Here is a 21,171-nt window from a genome sequence, read left to right on the forward strand (position 1 = left end):
TTTTTAAAGATTTTATTTATTTGACAGAGATCACAAGTAGGCAGAGAGGCAGGCAGAGAGAGATGGGCGGAGAAGCAGGCTCTCTGCTGAGAGAGAACAGAGAGCCCAAGGCAGGACTCCATCCCAGGACCCTGAGATCATGAGTTGAGCCGAAAGCAGAGGCTTAACCCACTGAGCCACCCAAGCACCCGAGAAAAAAGAATATTAAGCTAACTTGAGAATAGTGAAAAGAGAGAACTCTGTAAGTCTAGCAACACTGACCAAGAAAAGCAAGAGGCATAAATAAATAAATAAATTGTTAGGGGAAAAAAAATAAGGATATAACTAAGAGCAATTTGGGAGAAAAGCATTCTGACAAAAGAAAAAGTAAGTTTAAAGGACCTGAGATGAAAACCTCCCTACAATGTTTAAGGAACAGTAAGGAGTAGAGAGTGAAGTGAAGAAGTAGGGAAGCAGTTGGGAAATGATGTTGAGAAACAGAACCAGAGCATGTGGTGCAGAGCTTTACACACTGTCAGTGGTAAAAGAACATGTTCCCCCAACCCCAAATTTCACAGATCAATCCTATTATAAAATACAATAAAAATTAACTAATAAGAAAAAGGAAATGAAAACAGACGTACAAAAATAGAAACACAAACCATCAAAATCAGAAATATTAGATTACTTAGTTTCTAAACCCTTACTCTCAATTTTGCAATTAATCTTGTGGGCTGGCACTAGTTCATGGACCACACCTTGAGGAGCAATCATGTGAAGCATTGTAGACCATCAGAAAGACTTCTGCTTTCATGCTTAGTGATAATGCAAAGCCAATGGAAGGTTTTGAGCAGAAAAATATGATCCAACTCACATTCTGTAGACTCTCTCTGGCAACTATGTTGAGACTATGCCAGTGATGCCAGTGATGGGTGGTCAAGAGCAGAGCAAGTATACTAATTAGGAGTTTGGATTACTGTAATAATCCAGATGAAAGATCATGGGGGCCTGGACCCAAGAGGTAATGTAAATGTTGAATAGTTAGATTCGGCGTACATTCTGAAGATGGCCAGGATGTGTTATCAAATTAGATGTAGGATATAAAAGAAGGTGGGGTACGTGTGTGTGTGTCACCTGGGTGGCATAGTCAGTTGAGCGTCTGACTCTTGGTTATGGCTCACATCTGATTCAGGGTCTGATATTGAGCCCTGCATTGGGCTCTGCACTCAGCAAAGAGTTTGCGTGGGTTTCTCTCTGCTTCTCTCTCTCTGCCCTTCCCTCCAGTTTGCTCACTCTCTAAAATAAGTCAACAGATCTCTTTTTTTTTTATTAAGATTTTATTTATTTATTTGACAGACAGAGATCACAAGTAGGCAGAGAGAGAGAGGAGGAAGCAGGCTCCCCGCTGAGCAGAGAACCTGATGCGGGGTTTGATCCCAGGACCCTGGGATCATGACCTGAGCCGAAGGCAGAGGCTTTAACCCACTGAGCCACCCAGGCACCCCAACAGATCTCTTTAATTAAGAAGAAAAGAAAGTCAGGAAACAAGATGGCTTGAACAACTGGAAAACAGGAGCTATAAATGAACCAAGAAAAACTGCAGGAAGAGCACATTTGTTGAGCAAGAACAGAAGTCTTAGACACGTCAAGTTCGAGATGCCTATTAGATATCCAAGTGAAGATGCTAACTTGGCATTTGAATATTTGAGTTTAAGATTCAGGGGTGCCTGGGTGGCTCAGTCAGTTAGGCGTCTGACTTCGGCTCAGGTCATGATCTCCAGGCCCTCCCTACTGAGCAGGAAGTCTGCTTCTGATCCTCTGACCCTCCCCCTTACTTGTGACCTGTGTCTCTCAAATGAATAAATAAAATCTTAAAAAAAAAAAAAAAAAAAGACTCAGAGTTCAAACAAGAGGTCTCAGACTAGAAATAAAATTGTAGATGATAGAGTAAATACATGACATTTAAAGCCAGAGGAATGGATGAGATGAACCAGAGAATAAGTAGAAAGATCCAAGAACTGATTAGGGGCCCTTCAACAATGAAATGATCAGGGACATATGAAAAAATCAGTAAAAAATTCTGAGAAGTGGCCAGTGAGTTAGAAGAAAAACAAGAGGGATGCTATTCTGAAGAACAAGTGAAGAAGTGTTTGAATAGGGAAGGAATGGTCTATCTTATAAAATGTTCCTGACAAGTCCAGTAAGATTAGGATTGGAAAATGTACATTTGGGACACCTGGGTGGCTCCATCCGCTAAACATCTGACTCTTGATTTTGGCTTAGGTCATGATCTCAGGGTCATGAGATCAGGCCCCACATCACACCCCATGCTGAACATGGAGCCTGCTTAAGATTTTCTCCTTCCCCCTCTCGCACTCCTCCCTCTACTTGTGCATGTGCTCACTCTCTCTTTAAAAAAAAAAAAAAAAAAAAAAAAAGTACATTTGATTTAACAAAGTGGAGGTCACATGTGGTCTTGACAAGAATAGTCTGCTTTAAAAAATGAATGACAGGGCGCCTGGGTGGCTCAGTGGATTAAAGCCTCTGCCTTCAGCTCAGGTCATGATCCCAGGGTCCTCGGATAGAGCCCCAAATCGGGCTCTCTGCTCAGCATGGAGCCTGCTCCCTCCTCTCTCTCTGCAAGCCTCTCTGCCTACTTGTGAGCTCTGTCAAAAACATAAATAAAATCTTAAAATAAATAAATAATGAATGAATGAATGACTATAATGAACTCCTACAAATCAACAACAAAAAAAAAGACAACCTAACAGAATATGGGAAAAAGCAGATGAATAGGCCCTTCATAAAAAGATGCTCAATCTCAGTACTGATGAAGAAAAAAGCAAATTAAAACAAGGAAAAAAAATGAAATAACATTTCACACATTTGGGGCAGCAAACATTAAAATGTGACTCTGTAACTAAAGGGGGAAGATATAAGGAAATAAGAACTCACAAACACTACTAAAGAAAATGTAAATTATTATAACCATGTTGGAAGACAATTTGGCATTAACAGTAAAGTAAGGATGATAATGTACAATTCCTCCAACCCAGTAACTCCACTTCTGAGTATATATCCTAAGGAAATTCTCCCACATGTGCAAAAGAAATACATACACAGGAATATTCAGTGTAGCACTATTTGGAATGGTGAGAAATTGGAAACAACTTAAAAAACACTGACAGAAAAATGAGTAAGTAAAATGTGAAATAATCATAAATTGCAATACCAGAAAGTAGCTAAAATGAATGAACTACAGCTATGAATCAACAACACAACTCAAATACATAGGGTTAATGCAAAAAGAAAGTATCAGATGACAATACCCTATGACACAAATTATATAAATCTTAAAGTTGTCTAGAAAAACAATATGCAATCTTTATTAACATATATAGAGAGGGTAAGTTAAGGAAAAAACAAAATGAATGTTTTATCAAGAAAATTGACAAATGTAGGTATTGAGTATATTAAAAAATTATACTGTACAATGGAATACCGAGCCATATACTTGAAATATTTAATAATTATTTTATTTTAAAAGATTTTATTTATTTATTTGACACAGAGAGAGAGATCGCAAGGAGGCAGAGAGGCAGGCAGAGAGAGACAGTGAAGCAGGCATCCCCCTGAGCAGAGAGCCTGATGTGGGGCTCGATCCCAGGACTCTGAGATCATAATCTGAGCTGAAGGCAGAGAGGCTTAACCCACTGAGCCACCCAAATGCCCCCTATTAAATAATTATTTTATTGTAGGGGCACCTGATTGGCTCGGTCATTAAGCATCTATCTTCACCTCAGGTCATGGTCCCAGGGTCCTGGGATTAAACCATGCATCAGGGGCTCCCTACTCAGTGGGGAGCCTGTCTCTCCCACTGCCCCTGCTTGTGTTCCCTCTCTCGCTGTCCTATTCTCTGCCAAATAAGTAAATAAAATCTTTTTTAAAAAATATTTTTTTGAATTTTTTTGTTAGTAACCAAAAGTGAATCACCTGCAAAACTGCCTGGGTACCAGCTCGTATGTTCTGTTCTGTGACTTCTTCAGAAGCATTATGAAGAACATCTTGGTAGGTGCCATTTTTTGCCCAAGTGGAATTTCGAACATGATCAGCAATATCGGTCCCATTTTCCTAAAAAAAAAAAAAAAAATCAAGTTTTCATATTTCATTAAGAATGCTGCAACAGGGGTGCCTGGGTGGCTCAGTGGGTTGAGGCCTCTGCCTTCAGCTCAAGTCATGATCCCACGGTCCTGGGATCCAGCTCCGCATCGGACTCTCTGCTCAGTAGGGAGCCTGCTTCCTCCACTCTCTCACTCTCTCTCTCTCTGCCTGCCTCTCTGCCTACTTGTGATCTCTGTCTGTCAAATAAATTTAAAAAACTTAAAAAAAAGGATGCTGCAACAAAACAGTAACCTGAAGTAAACTGGAAATTATTGGGAAATTATAAGCATCTTCTCAGAAGATGTTTCATTTGGTTAGAAAAGCAACATATGTTCACTGTAGAAAATGTTCTTCTCATTAACAAAAATATAAATAATATTTTAAAAATCTGTAAGGGTCAGACTGAAATTTTATCACTTTAGATACAGAGCCATTTTTCTATGTAGCTAATGTATAAACTTCCCTTCTGCAACTTACACACTTAAAAATGGGATTACATTACTTAAAATTCTGTAAAACATGAATTTTGTTCTAAAGTAAATGCCAGAAACCAAAAAACTTCAATAAAACAATAGAAAATAGTGTCTATTTATTTTACTTTAGAGTATTAAAATTCTTATTACTCAGATAAGAATATTAGGTACTTCAATCCACCAAGATTGCATATTATTGCTTGAATTTTAACTGTCAAAAGTCTTGCAGACTAAGGAGTTCCCTCAGGTGAAAAGTCAGAAATACAGACATCTCACTCAGAGTTGTTCCCTTTTTTTATGTTTCCTTCTAGTTTCTTCCCAGTTTTGGTCACTCACTAATATTTTCAAATAGTTCATTGGTTTTTTTCTTTTGTCTAGAGCTTATAACTGCAATATGTAGGGATGCCTGAGTGGCTCAGATGGTTAGGCATCTGCCTTTGGCTCAGGTCATGATCCCAGAATCCTGGGATTGAGCCCCAAATCAGGCTCTCTGCTCGGCAGGAAATCTGCTTCTACCTCTCTTTCTCCCCACTGTTTCCCCTGCTTATGCTCTCTCACTCTCTGTCAAATAAATAAATAAAGGCTTTAAAAAAATAATAATAATAACTGCAGGGATGCCTGGGTGGCTCAGTGGGTTAAAGCCTCTGCCTTCGGCTCAGGTCATGATCCCAGGGTCCTGGGATCGAGCCCCGCATTGGGCTCTCTGCTCAGCAGGGAGCCTGCTTCCCTCTCTCTCTGCCTGCCTCTCTGCCTACTTCTGATCACTGTCTGTCAAATAAATAAATAAAATCTTTAAAAAAAAAATAACTGCAATATGCAGGAGGTTTAGTATAATAGGAACTACTCTGCTATTACCAAAGTACTGAAATCAGCTCCATCTCTGTAGCCAATACAGCATGACATAGTATATTGTACTTTCCTCCTAAGCCTCATACTCCTATGATCAGATTTCTTCTGAACATTTCTTCCAGAATGACCCAAAAACAGCTCCAACTCGAAATATTTAAAAGTTAAGTTTATTAACCATGTCCTCTCCATTCTTACCAACCCCTCTGGCCACACAGTCACCACCACCAAGCCTGCATTTTTAAAAACTCTATTCATGTGTGAATGGCAACTACACCTTATTGCAAGAGAAACAAACTTGAGATGCCTCCAATTCCTCATTTCTCTCACCCAATTAATCATCAAGACATACTGATTTTACCACCAAAGAAGCTCTTTCTGTCTTCTTCCTTGTATTTCTACTATAATTCCACTGTCCTGGTATATTACCTCCTCCATAAAGCCTTCCCTAAGCCTAAGCAGAGTTAGGGATTCCATCTTTCACCTAAGAGCATAGCAGTATTCTTTTCTAAGACTTACTTTGCTTGTTTGTCTCCTTGCTAAATTTTAAGTTGTGTGAAGGTAAAAAAGATGTCTTTTCATGTTTCTATTTCCAACACTGGTTCTCCATGTGGACATTACCTATGTTTTACGGGGCACACTGAGTGTTCTGTTGTCACAAAAATTGAGAATACCACAGAGATTTAAAGGTATGAGCCAGTGAATGCTAAACATACTGCAAGATGCATGACAGTCTGTCTGCACACACACAAACTGTCTTGTATTGCATGTCTTTCAAATGTCCCATAGACACTAAGTGAATAAAAAGCCACTATCTGAATCTATAACTTAATTTCATTTTTATTAAAACCAAATTCTAAATCATTTACATTTTAATGATTATAATGATGACATTATATTTTAAACTCATCAGAATAGAAATCAGTGAATGATTATATCTTTTTTTGTTTTTCATGCCATTAGTAAGAGCTGTTGGCATTCTGAAAAACCCGTATTTCTAATAATAAAACTACTTGCAGTATTTGAGTAATGAATATGTTTTACCTATAAAACACACCTACATCACCAGGCTTCTTCCTTCTTTCCTTTTTCCCTTCTTTCCACTGTTTATTTGTTTATTTGTTGAATTTATTTATTAGGTATGTAAATGTATTATTTTTGTATGTGTCATTTTTATTTAAGAATAGTAAATGACACAGGGTAAGCTCAGTATTAAGCTATAAATTTATGACAAAAACTGAGGGAAAAGAAATTATTTAAATTGATAGGTTTATTTTCTACATTGATGCAAAAATTGAATGTTTTAATTGATGAATAAAAAATAGAACTATAATTATTTCCTAATTTACATGGTAAATCTAAAGTTTTAAATTTTTAAATTTAAACTACTTCAATTATATTTCTCAGTTACATTTAGTTATATTTCTTAGTTACTTTTTTCTCTTTTTAGAAATAGGGGAGGAGTCTATATAACTATATATATCTATATAGAGACCTATATAGATACATATCTATAGCTATATATTACACACATGCATATATATTGATTCACTGAATCCCTGAAGAATTTGGCCTATTCATTCATATATTAATATCCTGTTAATCAACTGATGAGATTAAATTAACCACCAAAGTTAAAAAAAAAAAGTTACCAAATCATTTCTATCCAGATTTAGTCTTTTTGTTTGTGTCCATGTCACATGCCCCAACTTTTTGGTTAGAATCTGGCCTATGAGGAGGATTAAAAAATTGAAGAACAAGAATTGATTTACTGGGGCGCCTGGGTGGCTAAGTGGGTTAAAGCCTCTGCCTTCGGCTCAGGTCATGATTGGGATCGAGCCCCACATTGGGCTCTCTGCTCAGCAGGGAGCCTGCTTCCTCCTTTCTCTGCCTGCCTCTCTGCCTACTTGTGATCTGTCAACTAAGTAAATAAAATCTTAAAAAAAAAAAAAGAATTGATTTACACTTAAAGAATAAATGATACCAGGTACTAAAATTTCACTTCCACTCTGTCTTTCCTCATCTTTTCTCCTCTATGAGTAAACTCCAGCCTTTCTTATCACAGACCAGTTTATTCTACAGTTAAGGATGTTTTCTATGTTGTAATGAGCACTAATACAAAACCTTACAAGAAAGAATTCAGAATATTCTGGTTTAACTACCCAACTCCTAGAATAAGACAGGTAAGGGGAAATTGTAGTTCGGTAATCATCCTTAAGAAATATGTACTACAACATTCATTTTTACCTAGTACCATAATTTTATATTTTATACCTTTTTATTGAAGTATAATTGATATACAATATTTATGTAAGTTTCAGGTATACAACATAGTGATTCAACATTTATATACATTTCAAACTCATCACCACAATTTAAGTGCAATTGCCATCTGTTACCTTACAAAGTTATTAAAATACTATTAACTATATTTTCTATGCTATTCTTTGTAACTCTGTAACTTCTTTATAACTTGAAGTTTCTATCTCTTAATCCCCTTCACCTAAATAGGTGCTTATCTCACCCACCCCACCGGCAACCACCAGCAGGTTCTCTGTATTTATGAGTCTGTTCCCATTTTCTTTTTTCATTTATTTTTTTATAAACTACATACAAGGGAAATCACATGGTATTTCTCTTTCCCTGACTTATTTCACTCAGCGTAATACCCTCTAGGTCCACCCATGTTGCCACAAATGGTAAGATTCATTCTTTCTTAGGGCTAAGTACTGTTCAAGTTTGTGTGTGTATGTAGAGAGAGAGAGAGAGAGAGAACATTTTCTTTATCCTTTCATCTACTGATGGGACACTTAGTTGTTTCCGTATCTTGGCTACTATAAAGATGCAATGAACACAGGAGTGCAGATATCTTTTCGAATTAGTGTTTTCATTCAACTAAATACTCAGAAGTGGGATTGCTGATCATATGGTATTTTCATTTGTAATTTTTTGAGTAATCTCCAACTGTTTTCCATAGTGTACCAATTTCCATTCCCACCAACAGGAACAAGAGTTCGTTTCTCCACATCCTAAAAAACACTCATTTTTTTGTTTTGTTTTGTTTTCTGACTACCATTCTGATGGGGGGTGAGCTGGTATCTCACTGTAGTTTTGATTTGCACTTCCCTGATGATTAGTGATGTTGAGCATCTTTTCATGTGTCTGTTGGCCCTGTATGCTTCTTTTAAAAATGTCCATTCAGATTCTCCATTCATTTTTTAATCAGATTGTTTTATTGGTGTAGAATTGTAGGAGCTCTTTATGTATTTTGGATATAAAGCCCTTATACATCCCCCCATTCAGTAGGTTGCATTTTTATTTTGCTGATGATTTCCTTCGCTATGCAAAAGCTTTTCAGTTTGATGTAGTCCCGACTGCTTATTTTTGTTTTTGTTGCCCTTGTGTGAGGAGGCAGATCAAAAAAATATTATTAAGACACATGTCAAAGAGCATAAATCTATGTTTTCTTTCAGGAGTTTTATGATTTCAGGTCTTACACTTAGGTCTTTAATCCATTTTGAGTTTATTTTTGTGTATGGTGTAAGAAAGTGGTCCAGTTTCATTCTTTTACATGTAGCTTACAGTTTTCCCACACCACTGAAATCCCACACCAGATGAAACAGTCTTTACTCCATTGTATGTTTTGCCACCAGTGTCATAGATTAATTGACCAAGTAAGTGTGAGTTTATTTCTGGGCTCTCTGTCCTGTTTCATTGATCTATGTGTCTCTTTTTGTGCCATTACCATACTGTTTTGATTACTACAACTTTGTAGTATAGTTTGAAATCCAGAAGTGTATAGTATAGGTTGAAATACCTCTAGCTTTATTCTTTTTTTCCTCAAGACTGCTTTGACTATTCAGAGTATTTTGTAGTTCCATAAAAATTTTAGTGTTATTGGCTCTGTGAAAATTGCTACTGGTATTCTGCTAGAAATTGCAGTGAAATCAGTAGATTGCTTTGGAAAGTATGAACATTTTAACAATGTTAATTCTTCCAATCCATGAGCATGGTATATCTTTCCATTGTGTCTTCTTCCATTTCTTTCATCATTGTCTTACCGTTTTCATTGAACAGGTCTTTCACTTTATTGGTAAAATTTACTCCTAGGTATTTTATTCTTTTTGATGCAACTGTAAATGGAATTGTTTTCTTAATTTCTCTTTCTGCTATTTCTGTTATTTTGTTATTAATATAGAAATGCAACAGATTTCAGTATATTAAGTTTGTATCCTATGATTTTACTGAATTTATTAGTTTGAACAGTTTTTTGATGGAATCTTTAATGTTATCTATGTATAGTACTATGTTATTTGTAAACAGTGAGAGTCTCACTTCTTAATAATTTGGATGCCTTTTATTTCTTTTCTTGTCTGATTGCTGTGGCTAGGACTTCCAAAACTTCCAAAAGTGGTAAGAGTAAACATCCTCGCCTTATTCCTGATCTTAGAGGAATTGCTCTATTTTTTCACCACTGAGTATGATGTCAGCCATGGGTTTTTCATATATTGTCTTTATTAAGGTATATTCCCTCTAAACCCACTTTGTTAAGTTTTTATCATAAATGGATGCTGAATTTTGTCAAGTACTTTTTCTGCATCTATTGAAATGATCATATGGGTTTTACCCTTCCTTGTTAATACGGTGCATCACTGATTGATTTGCAAATACTGAACCATCCTTGCATCCCTTGAATAAATCCCACTTAAACATAATGAATGATTCTTTTAATGTATTTCTGAATGCAGTCTGCTATTTTGTTGAGGATTTTTGCATCTATGTTCACCAAGGGTACTGGTCTATAGTTTCTATAGTTTTCTTTGTGTCTGGTTTTGCTATCAGGGTAATGTTAGCCTCACAGAATATATTTGGAAGATTTCATTACCCTTGGATCTTTTGGAATAGTCTGAGAAAAACAAGCATCAACTCTTCCTTAAATGCCTGATGGAATATTTTAAAATTTTTTATTTTTTTAATTACCTTTCAGTGTATTAGAATTCATTGTTTATGCACCACACCCAGTGCACCATGCAATACGTGCCCTCCACAATAGCCACCATAAGGCTGGCCCAACTCCGCCTCCCCCGCCCCCTCAAAACCCCCAGATTGTTTTTCAGAGTCCACAATCTCTCATGGTTCATCTCCCACTCCAATTTCCCTCAACTCCCTTCTCCTCTCCATCTCCCCAAGTCCTCTGTGTTATTTCTTACGCTCCACAAATAAGTGAAACCATATGATTACTGACTCTCTCTGCTTGACTTATTTCACTCAGCATAATCTCCCCAAGTCCTGTCCATGTTGATACAAAAGTTGGGTATTCATCCTTCCTGATGGAGGTATAATATTCCATAGTGTATTTGGACCAAATCTTCCTTATCCATTCATCCGCTGAAGGGCATCTTGGTTCTTTCCACAGTTTGACGACCGTGGCCATTGCTGCTATGAACACTGGAGTACAGATGTCCCTTCTTTTCAGTACATCTGTATCTTTGGGGTAAATACCCAGTAATGCTATTGCAGGGTCACAGGGAAGCTCTATTTTTAATTTCTTGAGGAATTGCCACATTGTTCTCCAAAGTGGCTGCGCCAACTTGTATTCCCACCAACAGTGTAAGAGGGTTCCCCCTTCTCACATCCTCTCCAATACACGTTGTTTCCTGTCTTGTTAATTTCTGCCATTCTAACCGGTGTAAGGTGGTATCTCAATGTGGTTTTAATCTGAATCTCCCTGATGGCTAGTGATGATGAGCATGTTTTCATGTGTCTGATAGCCATTTTTATGTCTTCATTGGAGAAGTGTCTGTTCATGTCTTCTGCCCATTTTTTGACATAATTATCTGTTTTGTGTGTGTTGAGTTTGAGAAGTTCTTTTTAGATCCTGGATATCAGCCTTTTGTCTGTACTGTCATTTGCAAATATCTTCTCCCATTCTGTGGGTTGCCTCTTTTTTTTTGTTGACTATTTCCTTTGCTGTGCAGAAGCTTTTGATCTTGATGAAGTACCAAAAGTTCATTTTCACTTTTGTTTCCTTTGCCTTTGGAGACATATCTTGAAAGAAGCTGCTGTGGCTGATATCAATGCCTGATAGAATATGACTGTGAATCCATTTAGTCCTGGACTCTTGCTTGTTAGGAGTTTCTTGATTATCAAAATCAATTTCATTACCAGCAATGTTCAGATTTTCTCTGTCTTCCTGATTCAGTTTTGAAACACTGTGTTCCTACGAATTTATACTTTTTCTAGGCTGTCCCATTTGTTGGTGTGTAATTTTTTGTAATAGTGTCTTATAAATAAGCCTTTGTATTCCTATTGAACCAGCTGCTACTTCTCATTCTTCATTTCTTATTTATTTGGGTCCTCTCTCTTTTTCTCGATGCATCTGGCTAACGTTCTATCAATTTTGTCCATCTTTTCAAAGAACCAGCTCTTAGTTTCATCTATCTTTTCTAGCGTACTTTTAGTCTGTTTCATTTATTTTTCCTCTGATCTTTATGACTTTCTTCTACTAACTTTGGGCTTTGTTATTCTTTTTCTAGTTCTTTTAGGCATAAGGTTAGATTGTATATTTGAGATCTTCCTTGATTATTCGGGTATGCCTATATTTACATAAACTTCTATCTTAGAACTGTTTTTGCTATGTTCCAAAGATTTTGGAATATTGTCTTTTTACTTATCCCAAGGTATTTCTTTTTTTCCTCAAGGTATTTTTTTTTCCTTCATTGACCCATTGCTTATTGGGTAGCATGTTGCTTACTCTCTGTGTCTTTGTTTTTTCCTTCTAATTTATTTCTAGTTTTCTAATATTGTGCTTAGAAAAGATGCTTGATATGATTTCAATCTTCTTAAATTTACTGAGACTTGTTTTGTGGCATAATATGTGACCTATCTTGTAGAATGTTCCATGTACATTAAAAAAAAAAGTGTATTTTGCTGTTTTTTTGTTTTTGTTTTTTTTTTAAAAGATTTTATTTATTTATTTGACAGAGAGAGATCACAAGTAGGCAGAGAGGCAGGCAGAGAGAGAGGGGAGGAAGCAGGCTCCCTGCTGAGCAGAGAGCCCAATGCGGGATTCGATCCCAGGACCCTGAGATCATGACCTGAGCCAAAGGCAGCGGCTTAACCCACTGAGCCACCCAGGCGCCCCTATTTTGCTGTTTTTAGATGGAATGTTCTGTACATATTTACTTCAGTCCATCTGATCTAATGCCTCAAAGTCACTATTTCTTTATTAATTTTCTATCTGGACAATCTATCCATTGATGTAAGTGGGGTGTTAAAGTTCCCTACTATTACTGTATAACTGTCAATTTCTCCCTTTAATATCTGCTTTATATATTTAGATACTCCCATGTTAGATGCATATATATTTACAAATATTATATTCCTTTGCTAGACTGCTCCCTCCATCATTATGTTATGCCCTTCTCTGTCTTTTTTACAGTCTTTGTTTCAACATCTATTGCGTCTGATACAACTTTATTGATCAATTCCATTTGCATAGATAATCTTTTCTATCCCATCACTTTTTGTCTGTATGTGTCTTGTAGGCAGCATACAGATAGGTCTTGGTTTATTTTTTTTAATCTATTCAATTATTTTTGAAATTTTTAAAATCAATTTTGATGACTTTTGATTGAAAATTTAGTCCATGTACATTAATTATTGATAGGCATTACTACTGCCAATTTCATTGTTTTCTTGCTGTTTTTGTAATTCTTCTCTGTTCCTTTATTCTTTCTTGCTGTCTTTTCTTGTAATTTGATGACAATCTTCAGTTTTGTACTTGGATTCCTTTATTTTTTGTTTACCTATTGCAGTTTTTTTGTTTATGGCTACTATAGGTCCATGTATATAACACCCTATGTGTTAGTCATCTATTTTAAGTTAGGTCACTTAAGCTCAAATACATTCTAATTGTACTACATTTTTACTTCCCCCTTACCACGTATTATGTATCTGACACATATTTTACATGTTTTTATTTTGTGTATCCCTTACCTAGTTATTGTAAATATAGTTGATTGTACATTTTTACCTCCCCCTCACCACGTATTATGTATCTGACACATATTTTACATGTTTTTATTTTGTGTATCCCTTACGTAGTTATTATAAATATAGTTGATTTTACCACTTTTTTCTTTTAACCTTCATGTTAGCTTTTAAAGTGACTGACATACTTCCTTTTTTGTATGTTTGCTTTTACCAGTTGTAGGAGTGCTGACAATCCTGACTCCACTGATGGCTCTCCACCTTGTTCGTATTTGCTTGATGACCTCTCTTGGGGCTATTTTAGAAATGTCTGCCAAGTCTGGGGTGGAGGAAGCTTGCTCTGACCACCCATAAATCTGTTAGAGATGATGCAGTCTTTATCTTTCCTGATGCACAGATGGCACCACAAGATCTAATTAAAAGGTTAGCTGTCAATTAAGTGCATGCAAACTCTTTGATCACATTATAATGCCCTTCTGCATATCTCTTGCTCTATAAAATCTCTGGACTAAGGCCTAGACTTTGTGGAGGATAGCTGTACAGCATCTGGATCATCATGTCTTTCATCACCTCATCGGTAAACAACCCTGAATAAAACTCTGTAAACCATAAGGAGTTGCCTTCTTTGATTTCCAGTCTCAAAGTGTCTTCTCAGCTTGGGGAGTACTCTACTGTCCCTCCCCTATCTTCCAACACTAGTGAAATGTTTTATTTCATAAATTTTTTACTTCTAGTTATGGCTTTTTCTTTTCTGCATAAAAAAGTCACTTTAACATTTCCTATAAGGCTGATGCAGTGGTGATGAAGCCTCTAACTTTTGTTTGAGCAACTCTATTTCCCCAGTTCTGAATTATAACCTTGCTGGGTATTCTTGATTGTAGGATTTTTTTCCTTTGAGCACATTAAATACACCAAGCCATTCCCTCTGGCCTGCAAGTTTCTGCCAGAATTCAGTTGAGAGTCTTATAGGCGTTCCCTCACATGTAAGTTGCTTTTCTCTTGCTGCTTTTAAAATTCTCTCTAACTCCTGACATTTTAATTATTATGTGTCTTGATGTGGACATCTTTGGATTCATCTTATTTGAGTTTATCTCTGCTTCCTAAACCTGGATGATTCTGTTTCTTTCTCCAGTTTAGAAAAGTTCTTAGCTGTTATTCCTTCAAATAAGTTCTCTGCCCCTTTCTAACTCTCTTCTTCTGGGACCCTTATAATGCAAATTTAATACTTTTGATGTTGCCCTAGAGGTCTCTCACCCTATCTTATATAAAATTCTTTTTCCTTTTGCTGCTCAGCTTGGATGATTTCCAGTATTCTGTCTTCCAGATCACTGATCCATTCTTCTGCACCCTCTCCCCTGGTAGTTGATTCCCTCTGGTACATTTTTGAGTTATTGTATTTTTCAGATCTGATTTTTTTTTTTAATTTTCTATTTTTTGGTTGAAGTTCTGAGTTTATCCACTCTACTCCTAAGTTCAGTGAGCATCTTTATGACTATCACTTTTAACTCTATCAGGTAGATTCCTTTCCATTTAGTTATTTTCCTGAAATTTTTTTTTCTTGTTCTTTCATTTGGAACATATTCCTGTCTCCTCATTTTGTCTGACTTTCTGCATTTGTTTCCATGTATTAGATAGTAGTCAGCTACATCTCCTGGTCTCAAAGGTAATAGCCTTATGTGGAAGATGCCCTGTAGGGTCCAGAAGCACAATCCCCTCCTCCCCCAGTTACCCAAACTAGGTGCTCCAGGTATGTCCTGTGTCTGTGCAGTAAACACCCTTCAGTTGTTGAATGAGCTCTAACTGCTTCGTATTCTGATAGGCAGGGCTGCCCCCCAAGGCCAACTGGTTGCAATGCCCAGCCAGGACTATGAGTGCCCTGGTAGGAGGAGGTGGACCCTGGTGCGGCTGGCTTAAAGGCCCACCCACAATGCTGTGGGTGTGCTAGTGAACACGACCAGTCCCCCAGGGCATGAGTCACTTTGGAGGGACACCAGTCCCAGCCAAGGCTGCCCAGGGGATATGGCAAAGTGGGAGCAGTTTACGAGAAGGTCCATCAGAGGGGTGGGCTGATTCTGCAGGAGAATGCCAGGGTGGGATGACTGGTGCTAGCAAGGTAGGTGGAGAATGTCAGAACTGGAGCCATTAAGCATTAAACTACTAGCTGGGCTAAATGAGCGTAAGAAAATAGTGCCCATTAGTGTTTCTATTTCTGAAAGAAAGTTCTTACAGATCCCTGTCCCTTCAATGTAAGCCCTAAAATCAGTCAAAAAATATCCTTTATGTACATCTCAGGTGCTCTGGAAACTGCTGTTTCCAGGTGCTCTGGAAACTGCTGTGTTGGATCTGAGAGTATGTGAGATTGTGGACGGGACAACTTGGAGCACTGTCTCAGTTTCCTATAGCCTTCTGGTTGTCCCAGGGGTAAGCCCAACGATTTTCAAAGCTCCTGAAGTTAAGCTCTGCTGGTTTTCAAAGCCAGACATTGTGCGGTTCTCATTTTTCCTGTGCAGATCTCCAGAGTTGGGGTGTACAACATGGTGCTTAAATCCCTTGGTTCTCAGGTAGGATCTCTGGGCCTATGATGTGGGTTGCCAGACTAGGGATTTGGTTCCCAATCTGACCGTACCTCTGCCACACTTTACCCTTCTCGAGGTGCTTCCGCTCCCCTTCTTCTTTTTTTTTTTTTAAGTAACCATTATGCCCGACATGGGACCTAAATTCACAAACCCGAGATTAAGAGTCGCTCTACCAACTAAACCAGCCAGACTCCCTGTGGCTTTTTCTTTTTATCTTTAGCTGTGCAAGAGCTGGTCTCTTAGTCTTCAAGTCTTTCTCAGTGAGAGTTCTTTTTTAGTAGTTGCAGTCTTGGTGTATCTGTGGGAGAGGTGAGCTCAGGACCTGCCCATAATCTGCCATCCTCCTATCAGTCTCAAATATTACACCTTTTAAAATGGCATCTAATTTTGATCTACACAATGAATTAAAGAATCAGCATACTATCTCAACATTAATTCTTTAAAGTTGTGACACCAAAGAGCTTTAGGAAAGGGTACTGTGGTAACTGGTATATTACTTAAGTTGCAAAATACACTGAAAAGTATCTTTAACTTCCCATTTATTAAGTATATGTATGTCAACATGTTATTACACTTTTGTGAGAATCTAATCTATTAAACTTATAGTAAAATATATATTAAGTCTTATCAATTTACCTCTTCTCTCTTTTCTCCTTCTTCCATTGAAATAACATGGTCTGTGACATTGTCAATACAAGGTAAGTCAGAAGAAGAGATCACAATTTCTTCAGGCTCTTGCATAAACAAAGGTTTTTCTTCTTGCTGGATCCATTCTTGATATACTTTTACCACTTTTCTCATAGCTGCTGCTTCACAAATCGGTAATAAAAATGCCTAGTGGAAAAAGAAAAGATAACACACAGAATGATACATTTTACGTTGCCACAAAACACTAATACATATATTTTTATGTTGTTATAAAGTATGATATAATTGACTTTTAAAGATACAAAGTCAACCAACCCATTGTCAGAAAAAGCCTTTTGTTTCCAAATGATTTGTAAATACGCTGACATATAAATACTTTCAGTAGGGGTGCCTGGCTGGTTCAGTCAGTAAAGCATGCAACTCTTGATCCCAGGGTCATGAATTCAAGACCCACAATGAATATAGAAATTACTTAAAAATAAAATCTTAGAAAAAAAAATCAGAAATGCTTTTGGTAGATAGACATGGATTTCAAGTGCAAAAGCAAAGATTTGTTTAACTTGTACTATCTAGCTCAGAATGAGAATATTCCTTGCTTCATGAAATAACTATGCTCCTAGAAAGTTCAATGTAAATAGCACTTTTCATAATAAATCATATATTTGTAACTTAATTTTTTTACTACTACTAAAATAAATTTTGATGATTAAATTAAATCTGATTCCAAGAAGTAATATAAATTACATAAAAAGGCAAGTATCAGCACATAAGAAATATTTCAGCTTTATTTCATTTTATATGTAATAAATAATATATAATAAGTAAATAATAAGGCAAAATACTTAATTAAAAGGAATTCCTTATAATTACTCTTCCCTTTATGTACTTTCTGAGTTGCGTTAACTTTTTTAAAAAAGTAAATATTCTCTTCATCACAAAAATACCATATTTTCACAATAAAAAAATTTTATGCAATTCAGACAGGCAAAAATAAAACAGTAAAAATACTCCATCTCACAATCTAAATTCCTTTCATCATGTATGTTTGTGTTCATGGGTTAAGATTTTCACTGGACTTTCTCTTTACCAAAAGGAAAAAAAAGGGAACTAAATTGATTTTAAATTTTCCTTTTACAACCACTACTGATTAATTTCAACTCTAAAAGTCACAAGACATTTACCTAAAAACCTGGCACGTTATCCTACACAGCAGTCAGTAGATACAGTTACTTATAATCATGGGCTCAAATGACTTTATCTGAATGAAACTAGCCAAGAAAATCAGCTTTCTAAGATAATGATGAAATGTTAATGTGTGATATCAAAGGATATTTAATGTAGTTTGGTAATTATTAAATCCCTGGCAATCTACATTACTTGTTACTTTCTTTCATCTAACAAACCCATTCCAAAATTCTCACTCTCATATTGTAGCAGCCTAAGTCAATGGCATGATTTAGATCATCAGTGTCTGCTCTAAGAATAATTATTTTATAATTAAAACTCAGCCTTCCTTAAAAAGGTTCAGGATATAAGAAAAAAAAAATCTCAATCTCAAAAAAAATTCTATTCTCAGATACTGAAAAATTAACTCTTTTAAAATTGGCGTGGAAACCCTCTGCAGTTTCTGGTCAATTTTGCTATGAACCTAAAACTGATATAAAACACAAAGTTTAATCATTTAAGAAATATTAGTAATCTCCCAAAGCGAAGATATAAATGATATTAAAGATATTATTATTAATGCATAAATTGTCACATGATATCCCAAGTGGCTTGATGAATTTACTGAAGTCCAGGGTATGTATAACCTTTGTCCTTATAAGTCCCAAAGTCTGGTTTTGCCAACACACTAAATATGGATCTTAAGGAAAGACCGATATTAGCCATGGTATAAGAAACTGATACGTAAAAACCAGAGTGCCAATATATACATTTACAATGAGAAATAACTGTCACAGAAACCAAAGCATTCAAATCCATATACTGGCACTTTATTCCTATGAAGAAGCACCACTCAGACATCAATATTAACCCAAAACAAGGCAAGTTATCATTCAAAAAATATTTCTGAATCTATTAACTCAGCAAATTTTCTGTCTATAGAAACTGACCTACATGAAGTCAGCTCCAGTTCTGATTCCATGACCATAAAACTACTACACAACCAAAAACAACATGGAGAATGAATCAAAATAAGAGACAGAAAAATCCAATATTTAATGGTATTTAGCTTAAGATAATCTGATCCAGTTTTCTAACAACTGGCTTCACCAGTGGGATGTGATTTACTAGTAGCTATGATTTTCTCCTTAGTGAAAAACAGTAACAAAACATGTTGATTTCTGATATTTTTAAAATTACTTTATTATTAACCAACCCAGATTGTCATGGATACTTCTTCAAGATTTAATCAGGTACAGTGAGCATTTAGCAGACCTGGGAATTTTTGTCTTCTTAAAGCAATGGTTTGCAATTTGGTCTCAGAACCCCTACTCTACCAGATGTTAACAAGAATCACAGGTATTCTAAAATAAGATTAACACTGCTTTATATTTTTGCAAATATCTTTAATGCTTAGCCTAATAAAAGACAGTTGGATTCTTATCTGCTTGCTTCTTCATTTATTCTAATACCATATGTGATACTATATTAAATTGAGAGATACCTGGAAAACTTCACCATACACTTGTGAGAAAATGACAGTGGGGAAAAAAATAAAATCTTAGTACTGTCATGAAAATAGTTTTGACCTCATGGACCTGAAAAAGTCCTGGAGATGTCCCAGAAGCCTAAGACCACAGTTTGTGATCCACTGCCCCAACATGACTATAGGTGAAAAAATTATATACATAATATCTATATATAGAATTATATATATATATGCTGTTTTACTTAAAGGTAAACTTTTGATATATTATATTTACTTCATATCAAAATACTTGGGGGCTCCTCATTGTAGTCTCCAAGTAATGACAACATAAAGCACACTGGGTTTACTTATAAAATAGGGGATTAATGCCTGGAGTGCATCTATGCCTATTCTATTGGATATGGAGAACAATTTAATCATTTCAAATGATTTGGGGATCTATACTTTACAATTGTATCTTGATTTTAAAGACACATAACAATATAAATACCTTAATCTAAGACAGAACTCAGAATCATTACACTGGCCCTTAAAATAACATCATCAACTATGTTAACAAATTATCTCAAGACTTAACTTCTAGAAATAAATGTTAGCCCTCAGGCAGCAATGATAAAGTATCTGGCCCTCAACAGTTACAGAACTACTTCTTCTTTTTTTTTTTTTTTGAGAGAGAGAGAGAGAGCCGTGTGCATGCAAGTGCTGGGGTAGAGGTGGAAGGAGAGGGGGAGAGAGAATCCCAGACACAGGGCACGATCTCAAGACCCTGAGATCATGACCTGAGCTGAAGCAAGAGTCAGATGCTCAACCAACTGAGCCACCCAGGTACCCCAACAGTTACAGAACTTCTTGATTCATTCACCAAATATTTACTAGGTGCCTACTCTATGACAGGCAATAAGGATATGGTGATAAATAAGTAAGCAAAGCATTCTTGGAGGGTAGCAGGAAAGATCAGAATTTTCAAAATAATTTTTTTTAATAAATATATATAAGACTCAGAAGAGGTACGATGAAGAAGAAGACAATTTTTTTAAAAACATCATAAAGAAGTACTTACTAGTGTGTGTCTGTGTGTGTGCATATGCATGCAGGTGCATCTGTCTTTTTTTTTGAAGATTTTATTTATTTATTTATTTAACAGAGATTACAAGTAGACAGAAAGGCAGGCAGAGAGAGGAAGGGAAGTAGGCTCCCTATGGAACAGAGACCCCGATGTGGGGCTCGATCCCAGGACCCTAGGATCATGACCTGAGCCAAAGGCAAAGGCTTTAACCCACTGAGCCACCCAGGCGCACCTGCATCTGTCTTTGAGTGGATGGGTAAAAGTAGTCATGGAAGACTTCTCTGGTGTAATCATATTTAAGTTGTGATCTTAAGGATGAGAGCAGGTAAAAAAAGAAGGGGAAAAGGGTAGAGAGGAAAGGAAGGTTGAAGGACAAAGTTAAGATAGGGAAAACAAAAACTGTAAAAGCTATGAGGATGCAATTATTTGAGAAATGTTAAGTAAACATATTTCTATTAAACTTATTTACCTATAGAAAGACTTGTACTCTAGCTGGGACTGCTAAGGGCAAAATCATTATAAGGTCATATCTCTGATAATTAATGGGGAGTATTTTTATCTGTATTTTATCTATATCTATATATAAATATATATCTATATTTTTATCTATATTAAATATATATTTATCTATATTTATCTATATATCTATATTTTTATCTATATATCTATAAATATATATATATTTTTTATCTATATATTTTATCTATATTTACATTGTGGAACATATGAACCTTCAAAATAATGGAAGAAACTATTTCAAAAATTCTCAATTTTGAA

At 36.1% G+C, this 21,171-nt stretch overlaps 1 protein-coding gene across 6 annotated transcripts in view; it reads right to left on the reverse strand.

Annotated features, from left to right (window-relative positions):
• RALGAPA1 (Ral GTPase activating protein catalytic subunit alpha 1) overlaps positions 1-21,171 on the reverse strand; it is a 246,928-nt gene that overhangs the window by 166,882 nt on the left and 58,875 nt on the right. For all 6 annotated transcript variants that reach the window (XM_059373090.1, XM_059373085.1, XM_059373089.1 and 3 more), the window contains exons 11-12: positions 16,664-16,861; positions 3,973-4,110 (exon numbers count right to left, since the gene is read on the reverse strand). In XM_059373090.1, coding sequence (XP_059229073.1) covers positions 3,973-4,110; positions 16,664-16,861 — 336 coding nt within the window. The remainder of the gene's footprint in view (positions 1-3,972; positions 4,111-16,663; positions 16,862-21,171) is intronic.

This window comes from Mustela nigripes, chromosome 13 (genome assembly GCF_022355385.1).
Source record: "Mustela nigripes isolate SB6536 chromosome 13, MUSNIG.SB6536, whole genome shotgun sequence".
NCBI classification, from domain to species: domain Eukaryota; kingdom Metazoa; phylum Chordata; class Mammalia; order Carnivora; family Mustelidae; genus Mustela; species Mustela nigripes.